The sequence below is a fragment of the Alternaria hordeiaustralica genome (genome assembly GCF_023758085.1).
Source record: "Alternaria hordeiaustralica strain BMP 2776 chromosome Unknown scaffold_16, whole genome shotgun sequence".
Classification (NCBI taxonomy): domain Eukaryota; kingdom Fungi; phylum Ascomycota; class Dothideomycetes; order Pleosporales; family Pleosporaceae; genus Alternaria; species Alternaria hordeiaustralica.
This window is the reverse complement of record NW_026056788.1, coordinates 340,529-360,626: the sequence shown is the minus strand read 5'-3', so window position 1 is coordinate 360,626 and position 20,098 is coordinate 340,529. Positions and strand designations below refer to the sequence as shown.

At 52.9% G+C, this 20,098-nt stretch overlaps 3 protein-coding genes across 3 annotated transcripts; 2 read left to right on the top strand and 1 right to left on the bottom strand.

Moving 5' to 3' along the window:
• Positions 1–7,440: 7,440 nt before the first annotated feature.
• J4E84_007402 (uncharacterized protein) lies at positions 7,441–8,616 on the bottom strand (the record flags this gene model as incomplete). Its single annotated transcript, XM_049389986.1, has 1 exon — positions 7,441–8,616. The coding sequence occupies one exon, from the start codon at positions 8,614–8,616 to the stop codon at positions 7,441–7,443; it is 1,176 nt and encodes a 391-aa protein (XP_049242286.1).
• A 1,907-nt stretch (positions 8,617–10,523) lies between these two features.
• Positions 10,524–12,410, top strand: J4E84_007401 (uncharacterized protein; the record flags this gene model as incomplete). The annotated part of the gene is made up of 1 exon (XM_049389985.1): positions 10,524–12,410. The coding sequence occupies one exon, from the start codon at positions 10,524–10,526 to the stop codon at positions 12,408–12,410; it is 1,887 nt and encodes a 628-aa protein (XP_049242285.1).
• Positions 12,411–17,786: 5,376 nt separating this feature from the next.
• On the top strand, positions 17,787–19,435 carry J4E84_007400 (uncharacterized protein; the record flags this gene model as incomplete). Its single annotated transcript, XM_049389984.1, is given in 2 exon segments — positions 17,787–17,793; positions 17,811–19,435. 2 exon segments carry the CDS (start codon positions 17,787–17,789, stop codon positions 19,433–19,435), a joined length of 1,632 nt encoding a protein of 543 aa, XP_049242284.1.
• Between the last annotated feature and the right edge of the window lie 663 nt (positions 19,436–20,098).

Genomic DNA, 20,098 nt, shown 5'->3' with positions numbered 1-20,098 from the left:
CAGCATGCCAAGAGCGGCACGTGCACCACTGAACCATGGTTCCCGATGCCGCCAAAGGCACCCCGCGTCGCCGCTTCACCATCCTCTCCCCCATCCTCTCCCCCATCCTCTCCCCCATCCGCCCACCCTCTCCACACCACGACAGCAACAGCAACAGCAGACTTTGCGACTTCAAATTCGATTCAATCTTGAACAACACCCAACTCGATTGCGCGCAACTATCTACAGCGATACATACAATTCACACGTGTGGTCGCCTCCCAATTGGCTCTGCCTACCAGCCCAGACATGGCGCGTCGGAGGTCGCGCGTCGCGCGCCGCCGCCTCACCACACCTGAGCCCCAGACAGGTTCGTAGCCCTCGCCACGTACAGGCTGAGAGTCTCGAGGACCGCCGCACCACTGCCTTCGCATCGCTGCGACTGCAGGGGGGCCACCGCTTTTGGCTGCAAGTGATAGCCCGACCATCACGTGTCCGAGTAAGCCTTGGCTTCAGTGTTTCTCAACCATGGGAATTCAAAAAAATCTCAACTCAACAACCAAAGTACACCATCGTGGTCATGTGCTGCTCCTGGGAGCTGTTAGCGCCGCGCTTGCAGTCGATCGCGATCAAGAAGAAACTTACTGATGCCTGGAAGGGATGGGATTATAAAATCTTCGCACTTGTGCTGCCCAAGCCATCAGTCCCCAGTCGACGCGAGCAACGACACTCGAACTCACCGTCGATCGTTCTTCACCCATCTGCACAACTCCAAGATGGCGATCCAAACCCAATCGGATACGCTCGCGTATGTATCGCCACGGGCACCCGGCGCCAACGAATACGAACGCTGCAAATACTATTAGCAATATACGCCGTGCTGAGGTAAACAGATTTGTAAAGAGAAGAGAGGCTGAGCTATACATGAAGACGAGATAAGGAGGAATGGTTTGACAAGACGGTGGTTGACAAGACGGTGGTTGACAAGACGGTGGTTGACAAGACGGTGGTTGACAAGACGGTGGTTGACAAGACGGCGGCTGACAAGACGGCGGCTGACAAGACGGCGGCTGACAAGACGGTGGCCAGCAAGATCGAAAGCAGGACGAAGGACAGGACCAAGGTTGGAAAACATCAAGATCGAGAGGAGATGTTTCGACATACATTCATCGACGCCAACCCCCCCGAGGGGGAGTATCCCGACCATGCCCTCAGGTACAGGTACGCCATCAGCCACACGCGTACTACGGAGCTTCAAGCAATCACTGAAGCAAATTAGCGTTACCGATCCAAAGTCAACTCGTCACGATACACATACCCTGTTGCGAGGTCATAGCCGAGTCCATCTCCACCAATGTCTCCGCTGACTCTATGCTGCAGCTCTTCGCACGCGGAGAGCTTGCAGCTCTAAAACGACTCTACGCAAGAGTCCTTGCCGACAACACCACATCTGCTGAAGATGAAATCATCAAGACGCTCACACACGGAGGTCAAAGGAGGGTGCAGGGACAAGCAAGACGCATCTTGGTTCCTAAGAAGTGAAGTTAGCATCCTGAAGCGTCTCTTCGTCTGAGAATAACTTACCGGTTTGAAGCGGGCAAGGGGGATGGGCAGATTAAGCACTGTTCGTCATTAGTCGAAGACTCGGGACCAGGGAAAGATGCCAGGTACTCACGACTAGTAATCAATGAGCCCACGGGCATGCCCTAACGTCTTCCGCAGCGTGACATCGGGCTAGAAGTAAAAGAGTTACATTGATACGATAAGCTGAGCAAGAAAGATACTAGGCATACATCTAACGACATCTATACGAAACAACGGTCACTATCATGGCGCCTCATCAATTGCCAACCTTCGTTTCCGCCCGAAACCTCTCCAAAGAAAACCTCCTCCCATCGAAAGCTCACCATCCATCGCAACGCCTAGTATCCGTGTTTCCGCATCCACTCGAGCTGATCCAACTCCAAGTGCTTGACCCCCCATTTTGCAGTCAGACCGACGAGCTTTGGATCCGTAAGCAGTTGCTTCTTGCTAAGGCAGCCTGTCTCTTTAAATAGAAGATCGGGCTTTCTCGGCTTGCATTGGAATAACACATGCTCAACGTCCTCATCGAGCTTGCTCGGCTTGCACAATTGACAATATGCGTAGTGATTGTCCTGGCCAGTCGTTAGTCAATCCACTCGCCAAGTGATATAGCTGGAATGCAAACTTACTCCGAATAGCTTACGCTTCAGCCATGCCCTCAGACCAATGGCCTCAGACCTCAACTGCAGCAAGACCGCGCTCTCCTCCTTCGACAAGTCCTTGTAACGTGCCAGGTTATGTGGACCCCATCCCGACTCCTCATGCAGCACAGCAGGCCACCTGTCCATGTCTTCGATATTGGCTCTGTGCTCCTCCTGATCCTTGGCGAGCACGTCGCGCATGTAGCTCTGCGCATCCTGATTGGCAACCTTGTTGATAGCCCGCCTGATCGCATCCGGCTTCCTGTTGCCGACCCCATCTGGCCCCAAAGCCCTTGTCCGCAGCTCCTGGGCTTGCTTGTCGAGCTCGTCGGCTGGATTCTTCTTGATCGGCATCGTGCCCGGCTCCATCTTCTCTATTGCCGTTCTCGCTTCCCGGATGGTTTCCCAGACTTCCGAGTCGAAGAGTCTTGCACGCGTCGAGATCGCGAGACGGCGCATGTACGCATGAAGGCTCTCGATGTTGACTTCGTTCTGGACGACAGTGGTGCGAGTGCCGATGAAGGCGCCGGACATGGAGCGGAGAAAACGGTTCTGGAGTGGCTCGATTCGTTTCAATAAGGTCGGCGATGGCGCGTAGAAACCGGTAGCGGTAGAGGTGTTGACCACGTACCATGCAGCAGCCGCGTAGGTGAACGTGGCGCGAATGCTGGTAATGTACATGTTTCGAAGGGCGTGCAGACCAGGGCCCCATGTCGGGCCAGCAAGCTGAGCAAATCGACCGCGCATGGTGGCGGCCTTGGAGCGCATCGTGTTGACATGGTCTTCCCACTTCAGATTCTTAGCGATGGTGACGCCCACGATGGTCATGGGGACGTTGTAGCCTTTGTCCTTGCGCTTGTCGTCCTCGTTGACAGTAAGTCCGTCGATTTTGGGTATGGTATTGGGTGGGGGATGGGCCTGCGGGCATTGTGTAAGGTGCAGCACTTGGTACTTCGGAGGCGAGAAGACAGCCTTGTGAGCGTTCGCCCATTGCAATGGATGGCCATGTGCGTGCTCGAGAAGGTCGTTGTTTCGCGTCCATGAGTCGGAAACAGCAACCATGTACGTGTCGTCAACGTAGCTGAACATGAAGATGTCTTCGCCGGGGTTGGGCTTGCCATACTTGGTCTTGTCGATGTCGAGGAGTCCGGAAGAGAAGAGCGCGAAGAGGATGGGCGAGAGTGGACTACCCTGAGGGATACCGCAGTGTAGTGGCAACAGCTCAGACTTGTGACCGGGAAGGCAGAGCTGCGCTTGCCGGTTGGTGAAGAACGATCCAAGTATGTTGACCATCCAGGCTGGAACGCCCTTGGTGTGTAGAGTCTCAAGAAGTGAAGGGCGGTCGGTGTTTGGAAACGCCCCAGAAAGGTCGAGGCTGAGAATTGTCACGGCCTTGCCTCGTCCCCACGCAGCGCGGATGATCTCCATGAGGTAGATGAGAGCGCTAACAGTGGACCTGCGCGCACTCCCGAATTGAGTCTTCGGTACGAGCTTGTGCTCAAAGGCGAAGTCGGTCAGCAGCATCGCAAGAAAAGCTTCGAAAAGCTTCCCCAAACACGAGAGAAGCGAGATCGGTCTCCAGTCTCCAGGGTTCCCGTAACTCAAGCTTTCCGGCGTCTTCTTGTGGAGAGCGATGATCTTCTCGATCCTCCAGGCGGTGGGAAAGTACTCCAGTTGGATACAGGCACGGAATAAAACGATGAGGTAGGGTACGAGTACATCCTCACACAGCTTCAAGATCTCGTTCGAAATGCCATCAAGCCCAGTGGCTTTGCGAGACTTCAAAAGGCGAAGAAGCCGCCGGATTTGCTGCTCGTCGACCTTCTTGCTGATAAGAGATTCGTCCTCCTTAGTCGAAGCAATGGGTTGGTGCTCGAAAGTTTCTTCCGATCTTGGAAACCACTTCTTCATCACGACACGGTTGATGTCCTTGGGATCCGCACTCCTGCTGCCATTGTCGTCGATTTCGACTTGCTGAAAGACTGCTGGTGTTCGCGCGTTCCCGGCGGTCTTGGTCGCTTTCCACTTCTGCAAGAGACTGATGCCCTCGGTCTTGGCGAGCTTCCTCCGCTTCGACAACAGACCATCCGAATACTTCAGAAAGCTGTAGTCCTTGCGGTGATCTTTCCAAGTCTTATGCAGATCACTCATCTTCTCTTGGGCTTTGCGGGCTTCCAGAATGTTACCAAGCTTGTCTCGCATGCCCTCGGTCCATAACCTCATGTCGGGCCGGAATCTTCCGTAGTCATCGAAGGGCCTGTTGTCCCAGGCCTTGTTTGAGTCGTAATCAGCATCGCTATGCTCATCGTCGCATTCGTTGTCTTTGTTGTCTTCGTTGTCTTCGTTGCCGCAGTCGTTATCGGCGTCGTAGGTATCGTTGTCGTCGTCGTTGGTATTGTTGTTGTCGTCGTAGGTATCGTTGGCGTCGTAGTAGGTATCGTTGTCGTCGTCGTAGGTATCGTTGGCGTCGTAGTAGGTATCGTTGTCGTCGTCGTAGGTATCGTTGTCGTCGTCGTAGGTATCGTTCCAGAACCAGTCGTCATCGCCGTCATCTTCCAACTCTTCCCAATGGTTGAAATCATCAAGATCCGAATCAAGTGTAGGATCGCCGATTTTGTCTAGATCATTGTCTGACTTCGTGTTCAGGTCAGAGTTCGGGTCGGAATCGTCGCAGTCGCTCACGTCAGAACCATAGCAAGCGCAAGAATGCGAATGCTCTGACATGCTGTCGTCAGAGTCGCTGTCATCGGATTCGGAAGTCTGGATGTCGTCACCGGTGGGTATTTCCAAGTTGGCCGCGTGGTCGCGCGCGAAGCTCTCTTCCGCCTCTCTGAACTGCCGTCCTGTCTGTTCGGTACGGGCAAGGGCTTCCTTCGTCTCTGGGGCCACCTTGTGTGCGTCCGCTGGATTGGGTGCCGGTCGATCAGGCACAGTGTTCGTGGCAGCCTCAAGAGCCTTTGTCAGGCGTCCAGTGACCAAATCGATCGATCTGACGTCCTTCAAGTCGGGCAATTCGCCCTCTTCAGCAAGACATTGGTTGAAGGCGGTCTCGGCTTTCGCCTTATCCGCCTTCTCCCACGCCTTCAAACTTGGTTGGTCTTCCTCTGCCACGGTCATGTTGATGGCAATCTCGTAGGGCGTATGGTCCGCTGTCGGATACCTCTCGGTCAGGTCAGGCCTGGGCTCACAATATACGAATCTGTTGAGATACTTCCTGCTCATCCAGGCCAGATCGATGATGTCATGGAAGCTTGGGTCATGCTGGCGACGCTTGAACGTCCCCCCCCTGTTGGGCGAGACGAGAATCTGCATGTGAGGTTCAAGAGCTGCTACGAGCTGTTTCCCCTCTTTCTCGGGCCGCTGGGTCATGTTTCTACCCCCCCATAATGGGTTGTGCAGATTGAAGTCGCCGACCATCACATGGAGGCCGGGCTTTTCGATCCGCCGCTTCACACACTTAGCTGGCAAACACTTCCCCCGGTTGTACACGTTGTGAAGGAAAATCGGTATTTCGACGGTGGATTCGATCCGAAGGGAGCTGATCAGCTGGTCGTGGCGCTCGTGGTCCTTGCAGCCACAGCTGATATCCTCCGTCCGCCAGCGATCGCGAGGTATGTTCTTCGACACGTACCACCAGACTGGCTGGGAGCCATCATCTAGTAGAGTGTGTTCGACTTTGTCATAGCCCGAGCATGGAACCCTTTTGGAGTGTTTGCTCGCCTCTTGGATCGCGATGAAATCCCAACCGTTTTTGTCGGGCTCTTGTGTAGCCTGCTCCAGTAGTTCTTTCTGCTTGTCCCAACTCTTGCATACGTTCCATTGCAAGATCTTCAGAGTTTCCTCCAGGAACTTCAACAGGTCTCCCAACTTCTTCTTCGGGGGAGGTGGATATGGGTTGTCGCGCAGATGGGCCTGCAGCTCTTCCTGAGAAGACCTGCGTCTCTTTGGCGCAAAAGACGAAGACTCATCTTCCGACGCATCGGTGAGGAAGTGCTTCAAGTCTTTGGTGGATTGCTTAGTGACAGGCATGGTGCGGCTACAGAAGGTGGACTATGCGCGGATGGGTGGGATGTCTGTACGCAACAACACTGTCAGCTTTGCTACGGCTCAGAGTATATGGCCTGTCTTCGAGGTCACGACAATCCCTCACGTGGTACATCGGGTGCCCAAACACGAAGGAGGTGGATCATATCCATGAACGTACAGAATCGGAAGACCGAGTGAGATGCGAACTCAACGCAGGGTGAACTGGAGAGGAAAGAAGCGATATGTGTTGACGGGCTTGAAATCGACTCTGTAGTCGCTGTACGAATAGCTCTAATGCTATAGCAAAACTGACAATAGTAATTGGTCTGGTTTCGGTTCAACGCCAACGATTGCACATTCGTTACCTGCCAAAGCCCTTTGCGGGGACTGCTTGGGTACCCGAGAATGAGATGGACTGACGTCAACATCAATGCGATCACCAAGCCTCAGCGCTCTGTCCGAACTCTGGTCAACACATGATCGTGTTATGTTGCTGTGATGCGCAGTCCAATAGTGGAGGAGTCGTGGTCCTTGCGCTTCTCGCCAAACCGATCGACAGTCTCCGTATCCAACATAATACCCCTGTTGGTCTCCTCGTTCGGATTAGTGTCTCAGTCTCGAATCCTAAAGGATTTGATTGTAGACGTCGCTTAGTCGCACCCGGGAAGCGGAGATATCCAATGACGTTGGTTTGGCAGCAAGCATGACTCTCGCCGTGAGCCTGGGCCACCGGCGCGGGACTCGATATCGCTTCGGGACCTAGACGCCGGTCCCGGAATACAGGTTAGTTTCAAGGCGACCCTTTCCGCGACTTTTCCCGCGACTGACCCCTATGAGCTGAGGCACGGCGGCGTGACGCGCGAGTCGTCAACCCCACCAGTCCGCGGACTTAGGCCGCCCCCGAACCAAAAACTCTATCCGCCAAACACAGTGACGGTCGTGCAGTCAAAGCGCAACCATCATAGTCGTAGCATGAACGTGCGCATGTCCGCGGCTCGCTGCGCCAAAGTTCGCACTAGGCGAGTAACATCACGTATCTCAGACATGAAACGCAGGACCACTTTCGTATCTACTATTTGAGATGCGCATGAGGGCGTGTGGTGAAAGGATCACTCTGCACAAAGCACACGTGTACGTTGCACAGCTCGGTTGCACGACGTTGCACGACTGTGAAAAGTTGTGGAATATTGTTCAGCTATGGACATGTTACCTAACGGTTGAAATGCCAGTACATGTCTTCGCGCACTTCGTCTTCGTTGATGAAGCCGGTCGTGTACCAAGGACCCCAACGCTCGAAGTATGCATCGTCTTTTGCTTGCTTGTAGTCCTCCAGCTCCTTGGTGGAGATGTCACGATACCACCGGCTGTCCTTTGGATAATTCAAGTCTGTGCAGTGTGGATACTTGTCTAGCATGGGTCTTGCCCAGATCCCTGCATCTCGTAGGTCGCCTATGAGGGCATCGACTCGCTCTGGTGTGTTCTCGTCGCTGTATAGATCAATTTCCTCGACGTCGCCACAGGACAGCTCCAGGTACCACAACCGTGGAAACATCTGGGAGTCCGATTTTTTGGCATTGCTTAGGCGTTGGAGAAGTCCATCAGCAGCCCATACGTGCTTCATTCTGTACTCGCTGAGACCGTGCAATCGCAAGGTCTCAAGTGAAGATGGAAAGAGATCTTGCAAGCCGTACTCGTGCCAATCTCCGCGCAGGGCACAGTCATCTATGGCCAAGTGTCTGAGCTTCGAAAAAGAGACAAACCCATCATCGAAGTGCGATTTCTTGTGGCGCCAGAGCTCAGCCCAAATCGCGAGTTCTTCTACGTAGCCTTGCAATTGTATCATGACAGGCCACATCTTGGAAGCGAGGATATGTGTGCTAGCATATCGATCGGTATGCCTGTCTTCTACTCCGAACGAGAGCTTCCTCAGGCCGCGACAAGCATGCATAATAGGGAGTACCATCTCGTCCCAGCAAATCGGTCCTGGACGAAGTTCTAAAACCTGGAGCTTACCCCAAAGTTCAGTATCGGACATTATTCGTTCCAGCGCTTCGATGTTCTTCCGTTTGGTCTCCTCATGCTCCGGCAGGCCAATCAAGGCCATCTCTTCATGGTCGTCGACGTCCGAGTCCCGTATGTCATTTATCCGTAGTGTCTTCAAATTTCCGTGTTTCAGAAGTGGGAGTACGCCCTCAAGCCATTGGTGCCGCCAGTGATCACAATCCAGAACAACCTCGGATAGCTGATTGAAGGTTCCGAACTGGAATGGCATTTGCCAGTAAGGGCCGTTCTTGGGCTTCCGATAAGGTTGAAACCGGTGGAGATCGGAACTAGTTCGATCACCCAGATGTGCGCGTTTGAGGTTGGGAAGGAGTCGGAGAACCATCGAGGCGCATGCTAGGGTATCTCCCCTCTGTTCCATCGTTTCAAAGGTCCGACGATACCCTGGTGACTGCAGACCATCCTGAGCCCACTCGCTCTGGAGGGTTGAACGAATGTGCACGACATCGTCGTTGCTCAGGTACTTCCTGTAGTCGTGCCGATAGGGTGAAAGACCTAGGGACCCATCTTCGTAATACTCCTTTATTGGTGTCAGTATACTTGGGTGATGGATGCAGTTTCTTTGCAATGCTTGGCATTCACACCTACCACGTCACAGTGAAACCCCCTGATTCCAAGTACGGACTGCAGATAGAAAATCATCTTGCGATACTCTTCTTTCTCGACCAAGGTGCGCAACAGGAGACCAACATTGATGTGACAGATAGCGACATGTCTGTACAAGAATGGTTTGGTAAAGGTGCTGCACACTTTGGACGTGTACGAAAGAGCTAGTAGAGCACCGTGATCAAGATACTTCGAGATTTCTTCGTGCATCTCAGCAGGTAAGTTCTCAAAGAAGCAAGGAGCGAGAGTAGATGAAGAAGGCATAGTGTATACAACTGATGTTGCGGACGCTGAACGAAGCGCGAGGAGTATTTCGAGACGGGCAATGAAGCTGGGCCGATTGATGGGCTTTCCAGTTATGGAATCTACCCTGAACCGATAGTGATAGCGGATGCTTCGATTTCGCATGCAAAACAATACCTAGGTAAACTTGCACCAGTCATCAGTTGTCATGTATCCAGGGTACCTGCCTACGTATGTTGGCGTCGTACGATGATAGCATGGGCCATGTGGGATTGTCTGACTGATGCGGGTGCGAAATTAGGTTCATGGTGACGTCCCGAGTCGGTACCTAGGCACAATTGACCATAGCGCTTCTAGTGCGTTGTTAGAGACCTCGTCTGTATGAGGCATTATGGGGCCCGAGCGTCTGTGCCGAGACCAAAGACCAGGACACAGATGCTGGGCATTTGGATATGACGTCGTGGTTATTTCCGCTGAGACCAACTTCTTGGATCCCGAGGTCTGTTCGTCAGGGCACAGGCCTCCCCCGTCAGTCAACCCCGTGAGCTGGGTTTCTGACGTCAACAGAGTTGGAGAAGCAAACGATCCTCGGGAACTAGATACCTAGCTATATAGCTATTTTTTCCTTCCCTAGAGTTGCATCATTTCCACCCTACCTAGGTATCTATCGTCATCGAGACACCTGCATTATTCACTTTCGATCATCATCTCTTATTCAGCATCCAGCACTCCGCGTCCAGCACTCCGCGTCCAGCACTCCGCGTCCAGCACTTCGCTTCTAACATCTCAGCGTCCAGCATCCAGGCATCTCAGCATCCAGCATCTCCGTATTCCACTCTCAGCCTTCAGCACTCAGCGTCCAACATCCAACATCTCCGCATCCAGCATCTCCGCATTCCACTCTCAGCCTTCAGCACTCAGCGTCCAACATCCAACATCTCCGCATCCAGCATCTCCGCATTCTACTCTCAGCCTTCAGCACTCAGCGTCCGACATCTCAGCATTCCACTCTCAGCCATCAGCACTCAGCGTCCAACATCCAGCCTCTCTGCATCTCTGCATCTCCGCAGTCCACTCTCAGCCTTCAGCACTCAGCGTCCGACATCTCAGCATTCCACTCTCAGCCATCAGCACTCAGCGTCCGACATCAAGCACTAAGGATTCGACACCCAGCATCTCAGCAATCTGCCTTCGGCGTTTAGCGTCCAACACTCAGTGTTTCTACTCCAGCCCCTAGCATCCCGCTTCGACAGATCACTCTCGTATCTTGGACAAAGACCCTGCCAATCTGCCCAAGAAGTTGTCATCTTCCAGCTAGGACAGGCTTGAGATTGAAGCATCACCATGAGCCCCTCATCCACCTCATCTGCTTCCCAACGCAACATGGAGCACGAACGTCACGTGAACCAGGAGTTGAAAGGCTTGCGCATGGAGAATAGGCAGATCAAGCGTCAATTGAACATTGTGGTAAACCAGTTACCGCACATGGCAGGGGCAATGCATGAGATGTCCTCCAATCGCGGAAGAGGATCGCGTTTCAGCAGACCCACCAACCCCCTGTCAGACTTCGCTGGTGTCTCTTTCGCCTTGAAAGAGGGCGTTCCAAGAGACTACTGGCTTAAGTTCACGCAATCACCAAACTTCGACACGTGCTGGAAGAAGGTCACGGAATGTCTCAAAGACAAAACTGTGGCAGTCAAACAGAAGGGCAACCGGCTCTCTTTTATCGCAAAAGACGAATCCAAGCAGAAAAACATACTCAGACATCAGGGAGAAATCTTGGAGTATCTTGAGATGACTGCACACATCCTCATGCAGGATGGCGAGTTGGAACGTCGCAAGGAGGGCCCGACTGTCGTCATGGCTTTTTTCGGATACTGGCGTACCGGTAAAGAGGTCAACCGCAAACTCGAAGAAGAGAGGCTTCGGAAATCCTTCACAACAGCCTACGAGTTTGATGTTCGACAATTCACGATCCACACCGACCACTTCTATGTAGAAGCCGTTCGCTGCCCCAAAGTTACTAAGCTTCTGGAACGAGGCTGGGCTTCTTTGAACTCGCAGGAGCTCAAGGTCTACCTATGGAGTGCTGAGTGTGAATTGGTTTTCTGCTACTTGTGTAGTGAGCCGAGTCACAAGCAGTATGAGAAATTCCACTGTTCTGGCAATAAGCACTGCGGATCATGCGATGGCGATCACACGAAGAACGAGTGTTCCGAGACTTGCGTCAGAAAATGTCCCAACTGTGGTGGACCCCACGCAGCTTGGGACAACGAATGTCGCTACGGCCCCACACTGGACATGCGGAAGTACGTGGCTGAGGTCCGTCAAGAGATCGCGGGTCCCTATCTGCCCAGAACAGGTTGGATATCGGTTTACGACCCATCCTGGGAGGCTCACAGAATTTCCCCTGACCGAACCCGTAGGACGAGCTCTGGCACTGGCAGAAGCAGTCCTCGCGGGATTGAGATCAACGGATCTCATAAGAGCAAGCGAAGGAACGACAGACGTAAGTTGCGGAAGCTCAACGGCGGCAACAACATCGGCGGCAACAACAACGGCGGCAACAACAACGGCGGCAACAACAACGGCGGCAACAGCAACGGCGGCAACAACAACGGCGGTAACAATGGCGGCAACAACGGCAATACCGACAGCAACATCGATCATGACAGCAGCGGAGCGAGTAAGAACATGTCAAGCAACAATGGTCAGAAAGAGTCGAGCAAGAACGATGGTCATGACGGCGCCGCGAATACCGCCCCTGCACTTAGTGCACCGTCTGAGGACGCCAGCCAGACGACTGGAACTGTTGCAATGACTCTTGTGGAGGACTCTATGTCTCGTGAGCAGCATGCCCATTGCAACGATCACCCGCTCAACGTTGCGAACGACCAAGCTCTCCTTGCCGATCAATCAGTTGAGACAGTCCCTGAGCTTGCCAACCAGTCCTCCAACGAACCAACCACCGATCGCCTCTCAACCGCGCCTATGGGGTCAAACGACACTCATATGATGTCTGTTCCGCCGGCTGTTTCAGGAAGGCCGCCTCCAAGTGACTCTCAGACTATCGCTCCCTCCAATTGCATGGAATCGAGCGATATCCCGTCCGCCCCCGCCACTGCTCCTATGGGGTCGGGCAGCGTTCGCCCTCCCCGTGGCGACCCATATTCTGTCCAGGTCTCCGACATACAAGGTCCCTCTGGAGCATCAGTGCCAGTCATGGCCGATCTCTCCGCACATCAGGGCAAATTCGACTCTCGGCAATGAGCTAGCAAGGCAGTGCTTTTTGCAAGCGTTCTCGAGAGGTCTATGGCTAGTATCCGTGGCGTATCAGGATGAATGGAGTTCTGTTCCGAACATAGGTACTGCGGAGTTGGCACCGACCATCCCTCCGAAACGTGTGCGGACCGATGGGTGGCCTACCACATGATTACCATATGTATTTGTAGTATCCAAATTTGATCCAGAACTGCTTTCAATGAATGCGCAAGCTATGTATCCAAGCATGTTCCCAGAGGATTGACACTGCATTTGTTGAAAGACGTGATCATTCGATGTTGTGTGGTGTGATGCAGATGATCAACGTTACCCTATACTCACGATTAACAATTCTGATCTTCCAACTCCATCGAGGGCATGTCATTACGCAAGAGCCCCAATTACATAACGCCTGATCATGGCAACAGACGCAGTGACTTATGCTTCTGAGTATGATGCTGTGCCGGCGCTCCCATCTTTTGCTCTTGATAGAGTTGGTTATCTCCGTCGCCGCAGGAGGTGTGGCTCTGCCACTATGAGGGCTTTAGATCTCGGAGAGAGCGTAGCAACATCATGATATAGCTCAGACATTGGCTAGCGATGAACAGCCTAGTCGCTCACAGTAGATGACGGTATTCGGGTGGTGATCGCATCATCATGAGACGAGCGCGCGAATAAGGAGGAGTACACGAAGGGCTAGGCAACGCGGGGTTCAACTTACGCCACTCAGCACCGCCACATCGTTATCGATAGGCGGTGCGTACATCCGAGCACTTCTAACTACGTCCACAGGTGTCGCCCAAGTACATTCTTTGCCCATCATGTATCAGGAAGCACGCAACGCAATATCCAGCTACAAACGATATAGCAGATCGTGGATACTGAGACAGACTTGAGTGTAGCTGCTGCAAGCTCTCCGCGAACGCACCTATGCATGACAGGATGCGTGACGCCACGTTAGTACCCAACTTTGGAGGTACCTACACGTGTCAAAGTAAGCCATGGCTTCAATATCGCAACCATGGAACTCAGTAAAATCCCAACTCAGCAACCAGGACACCACGGTACCTAAGTACCTATACCGTAATTTAAGGAGTCACAAGATATCAGATATGGCAAAGCAGAGCAGCGTCTCATTCGTGTAATGGTTACTGAATATATTTCTCATATAGATAGATGTAAAAACAACATGCGCCAACCCTGCAGGAATGCAACCTCTCGCCCACAGCCGCCCACTTCAACCTGACAGCCCACCCACCCTTGCATTCAGCCCCATCAACACAGAAAACAAACAGTAAGGTCAAAAGCACGCTGTACTATGAAAGGTTATGCTAGAACTGCCGCGATCTGTTCTAATACTTGCTGTTTGGCCTCGGACGACAGCGGCTTCCGAATGGACTGCTTTAGGTTCTTCACTAGCTGGCCGACAGGAGGATCGGTGGAAGGTTCAGCGGGTGCATGAACATGCTGGTCGGGTACATGAGGGGCCGTAGCGGTCGCAGTACTGGTGACAGAAGCTGGAGCCGTCGGAGCCGCAGCAGTTGGAGCCGTAGCAGGTACAGTAGTGGTCGTAGCAGTAGCCGGGGCCGTAGTTGTTGGAGCATTGGCAGCTGGTGCGTCGGCAGTTGGTGCGCTGGCAACTGGAGCTGGAGTAGTCGAAGCTCCAGTGGGAGGAGTTGTGGATGTTGTAGAGGTAGGAGCGGCGGTGCTTTGGGGTACAGAGGGGGCCGTGGGGGCGTGAACTGCGGCAGAGGCCGCAGAGCTCTGTACATTTCCATCTTGATGCAGTGTGCTTGTGGCGAGAAACTCCTCGTCCGAGATGATCTCTTCACCAGGAGCGACATGTCTAGTCGGGGGTATGGGTGTCTTAGGAATCACTTGCTGAAAGAACTTTTGAGCCGCCGCCTCGTCAGGGAAACTTTTGTACCTCGCTTTAGAGAAGAGCCTGGTAAACTGCTCCATGTCCCAGTAGCAGCCAAACATGATGCCTTTCCGCCGAGCTACCCATAGCACCCAATGCTTGGGTGTTTGACCAGCTCCACTCGGTGAAGAATGTTTGAGTTGGGACACAGGAGTACCGTTGTGGAACAGGTTGGTATTGTTGGTGTTTTGCTGGTTTGAGGGAAGCGAGGTTGGTGCCGTATCCGTGGCGACGCTCTCTGGAGCAGAAGTTGTATCCGTGGCGACGCTCTCGGGAGCAGAAGCTGTATCGGAGCCGACGCTCTCGGGAGCTGGTCGCTTGACGCCGTGGCTCATGGCGATCGCGATGGATGAATCTTTCTTCTCTAGTTGGCTCTTCAGCCTCGCAGTGCAGCCGCCTGATAAGTCAGCCTCTTTATCATCTCATTTGCTGTATGTACTTACATTCGGAAGCGCCCTTGGCCTCTGCATCGCAATCAGGATAGTGTGGTCCAGCGTATGGCGAGTTCGTTTCGCGAACAGGATGCAGCTGGGGCGCTGTCGAATTGGATGGTCGATCTGAAGTCGGCCCCAGTTGATCACCAGATGCAGATGTACCTGGTACTGCAGTAGTGCCCGTAGCAGATGGCGCCTGGGTGGAAGGGCCAGCATTGGTCTTGAGTTTCTTCGAAGGGTTCATTCTGACAGTGTGCAAGGTAGTAATTCAAGTTTGACAGTTGCGAATGGAAGTGCAGTGCAGATTTTTGCTATTCGCAACCTGGGAGCGAACCCGGGTATTTCTTCACCTCCGCCTGCTGCTACGTAGCTACACGGGCAGGGACTAACACCTGTGAACCCGTTACGGGTGAGCCGAACGCGACGTCATTTGTCTCGATGATCTACGAGGCATTTCGTCACTGGGTGTCTTCGTCATCTTGCTCGCGGTTATCTCCAACACCTCCAGCTTCCATGATGGCAGAAATCAGGTACGAAAGCGACTTCCTGTAATAGAAACTAACTTCTCGCCTTGAGACTAATGCGCGATAGTGCGTGCAACAAGGCGTTCCCCACTAAGTGTAGGTACTAGCTTTGCCCAGGTGGTCGGCGTCGGCATATGGTGTGGAGAACCTGGCCCGAGTTTAGCTCTGACACATGAAGCGCATCAGGTTGAGCTCCCGCCGTGCCGACTCAGCATGTTCGCCCGTTCCGTGGGTTGACGACTCGGAACTTAGCGCAACACCTCTTAGCCTGTGCCCAGGCGTGGGGCTCTCGGTCATGAGATCCCGTTCGCGACTAGCGCAGTGAGCCTCACAATAACAACAGAACCTTGGAAACAACCCGCGTCGAGATACGCCTGGAATGATGATATCAGAGAGAACTGAGTCAATGTATTAGGTGGCGTAGATCGTGACGCTCAGGGGCGCCATGACTGCACATCGCGCAAGCCGCCCAGCACGTGAGCGTTTTCGCAATGCCCAGGTGTCTACGGACCAAACCTCTGCGTACAACATCACAAGCTGTTTACGTCCAATTCACCCCATGTTAACACGAGACCGACTATCCAAGATGTACAAATCAGAGGCAAAGCCGAGATCCTACAATCACTTCTTCAGGCGGGCTTTCCCTCGTGTCACAAGAGCTTTGGTTTCCAGCGCGCTCTCGGACGGAGTTCCTAGTCATGCTGCCAGCAATGATCAGTGCAAATCCGTGCGCAGGAGCGAGAAATCTCAGAGCCCTTACGTCCATGCGGGTAGTATCATCCGCTTCTGCACGTGCTCACCGCTGCTCCTTTTCCTGAGCCTGCGATACTGGTCGGCAGCATCAGCCAAGGCGGAAGCTGCTTCTGGGGAATGCTGTGCCGTAAGGATCAATCTTGAGGGTCTGACACGAGCCGAGATAGTGATCAGACGATGTCCAACTCGCCATAAGGCCCTTTCAAGGTGAGACAACCCACTACGTCACACAGGCAGTCATTCTAGGGGTCAGCGGCCATCCCCATTCACCAGATGTCAATACTCCCTTCTCAACTACAGTCCTCCCACTGCTTATACAGACTCTATTCACGTCACTGGTCGACACGCAACTTGCCCCTGGACGATGATACGGCACAGTCCTTCACCTGGGAGACGTCGACAACCTTCCGGCCCGCTTGATCTGGCGAATGTAGGTAGCGAAGCTCTCTGCCCTTCTGATCATGGTTCTGAACTCGACTAACTCTGTACAGGAAGGAACCGGCTTCTCTCGACTCCCTCGTGAGATACGAGACAAGATTTACGCTGATGTTCTCGCAACTACGTATTTCAAGTTTCGTGTTGATGAAATTTACGTCGTCGCTAGCCCCAGGACCTATCCATGGCACGATCCCGATGACGCTATCCTTCCCTATATTCGTGGGCCCTACGAACATACTCAAGACCATCACGACGATGCCAACCAATCGAGAGGATTGCCTACCTGGATCAGAACTTGCAAGCTCATCTGTTCGGACGTATCCAATATGATCAAACGAGACTGGGTATTCCAAGCTGCTGAAAGGGTACCGCGCCTCCAGTTGGACCAGCCGGTGCCATCGAACTCGCTTGTATTTCATACCAATTCGATACGTCGTGTCAAGATCATTTCTCGGGTCAAGCTGGCCGATCTCATGGACGCCGGTTGGCGCGCGTCGCGCATGTTTTTTATCGATGAGGAACGAACTGAGCACTTTCTCGGACTGCTGAGCAGGTTACGACTTCACGAAACGACCCTCGCGTTGCATTGGGAACGGGGTTGGAAGACCGACGACTGGCTTCCAGGTGAGCCCGAAGTGTGGTTCAAGGAGTGGTGGGGTGATGAGTGGAATGGAAAGTTCCGCGAGGTGAAGATTACGATTGTGGTACTCAAACATGAGCTGATGCTGGAGGAGCTGATGCAGGTAGCAGACAGCTGCGTGAGGAGACTTGTCGGTGACCAGGGTCGTGTGACCTGGCGCGACTTAGGGCAGGTGGAAGGTACACAAGGATCATCCAAACCAAAGTGGTCTGCACATGTGATAGCTGAGCGCGCCTTGACGCAAGATGGTAGCACTTGGTCAGAATGACAACAGGAATACTCCTGATATGGTGGCACCCTGATCGCGGTCGCATGATAACGAACTCTGTCTTGATCTATACGTATCTGGTAGAATGACAATGTCACGAGAACCCTGTACAGTGATTGCTCTCTCTGATGGTTGACTAAATACGATTCTGACAGCCATCGCATCAAGCGCCGTGGGCCGTACGCTCGTGACGCCAGTGACTTTGCCCCGTCCCTGCTCCGATAGTTCATCTGTTGCCAAGCCATCAAAGTCACAACTTGCCTTGTTTTACATGAGCTTGCCGCGGAACGCTGAAGCGCACGCTCCTGAATCGGCATAATGGAGAAGCCGATAGTGCCGATCACTCCGGTCGGCCTGGAAGCCCTAGTGACGTGTTGTGATCCATGTCAGGACTTTTCTGAGAATACATGTCCTGTAGCTGCGTCTTCTAGCGTATGTCAATTACGCATCTCCAACTTTGATCTCATCACTCGTCCTTTTGCCCCAGCAACCTCTCAACTCTATTGAATCCACAATGTGCAACGTTACGATCGTTGACTTGCATGCCGACGCGTACTTGGAGTGCTTTAGCTACGTCGATAGCGAAGATCTCTACGCGCTCGCTCTCACTTGCCAGAGATTTCGACCTTACGCTACACGTCAGCTATACGAAAGTGTTCTCATAACGAAAGAGAATGTAGGCCAATTTCTGCGAACCGTTACTGAATCAAAGGATTGCAGGCCTTTGGTCAAATCCTTGGCGCTGTTCATCTTTGAGGAACCTCCGGAAGAAATCAGACGCAAATTGAACGCTCGCGATCGCGCTCGGATAATTTCGCAACTCCAATCTGAGCTGTCACCGGAAGAATTGGCTTTCGATTACTTCCAGTCCATCATTGAACTCGTCAAGTACGATCGCGACTTTGTTGCGATGGGCTCATTGATACTTCGGCTTCTTCCAAATGTCAAATGGGTCAATCTTGGAGATGATGAGTACTCGTACACGAAGCGTTTGGAGTCTCCTTGGTGGGCCTTACCACTACGACACGGTCGTTACGATCATCTGTCCGAACTCGTTATCAACATGCAAACGGTGACCGACCTGAACCATTTACAATTCATACCTCCATCTGTAAAAACCCTTAGGCTATGGAACTTTGTACGCATCCCCAAGGGAAGAACTCGATCGGCCTTGCTCGAAATGGCCTTGAGGGCGCGTCTCAAGAATATTGATATCCTGGAGATCATGCCCGAAGTACCGGGTACTGAGGATAAGCACTACAACACCATATCACTGATAGAAGCTTGCGGGCCATTAAAGAAGCTATCCTTTGGTCTGTCCGCGGTCGACGTACTGAACCATATCCCTCCTATCGATACGAAGGAGCTGTGGCCGGTGATATTGGGAAAGCGCGAAAGTCTAGAAGAGATCGCACTCTGGTACCTCTGGGTAAACGACTGGGAGGATGGCTACACGATACGCCCTCAACTCTTTTCCAAACTCAAAGCGCTTACGCTCCCGAAGCGAATGCTTCCCCCACATTGGTTTGAGTCCAACCTCGAAGATTTCCTGCCCCCAACTATCGAGACCTTCATCGTACATGGGCTTTGGCTCGAGGAAAGAGATAGAATGTGGTCACCACATGGAATTCTCCGTCGTTTTATCGAGGCAAGACGCTCAAACCCCGATACACTCCCCCGACTTCGCTACCTAGGATTTGCTATCTGTGATTGGGAATACGGTCTGCCCCATGGGTTCCCGGGCAACACCAACGAATTCTTCGGCCCCAACGTATCTGAGCAGATTGAGGACCTGTATGGCGACCTGTTGGAGGTCGGTGTTGAGACAAGTCTCTGGATCGGCACACGTCCCGACGCCATTCCACACATATGGCCTCGCACCAGTCGGTGGTATGTACCCCAGGAGAAGAGGTTGGAGATTTCCGAGACATGTCAAGCACAGCTCAGGAAAATCGGGCGGCGTTGGGGCTCAGCGTTCGCGTCAGGTTTTGTTGAGGAAACCAAGATTGACGCTGATTGGGAGTCGTATCGTGATGAGTGTGGGTCAAGTTGGTGAATTTGAGGTGTGTGTAGTCACTCAGCGAGCATTTCATTGAACTAAGTGTGCATCTATAACTGGACTCACCCGTGAATGTCGTGATCATGCCCAGGTGTGATGCGGATATGTACGCCTGCACCTTCGAGTATTCAATCGAATGGAAATACCCATTATCCTCCTTTCTGGGATACTACCCACGCAGTCAGTCAGCGACGTCTCCTGAGTCGAATCTTAGTGATGCGATTGTTCTTGATTGGTCGCTGGCATGGTTGCATCGGCGATGGAAAGTGCTCGCCCCGGCCTCATACCTCTGACAGCGCAAATCGAGAAGATAGATACAGAACTGTGCTGCTGGTCGAACTCGCATAATTGAGCTTCACCGTCTACTGAACATCACATTCATTCCTCACCATTTCACATCTCCAACTCCTTCTTCTTCTTCATGCTTCTGCGCAAGAACAAGTCTTACAATACCTAGGCAGCATATCCGACCCACTGCAGGGCCTAAAGACTGCGACATATACCAGCGGCCGTTAGCGACCCTTCCCTATTGACTCATCTGCCACGGGAACTGCGCGACAAGATTTACGAGTATGCTCTGGGTATCGTTATGCGCACCGTACATTTCCACGAGATGAAGTGACCCCGAAGCCTGGACCCACCCTGTCATCGAGAGCAAGA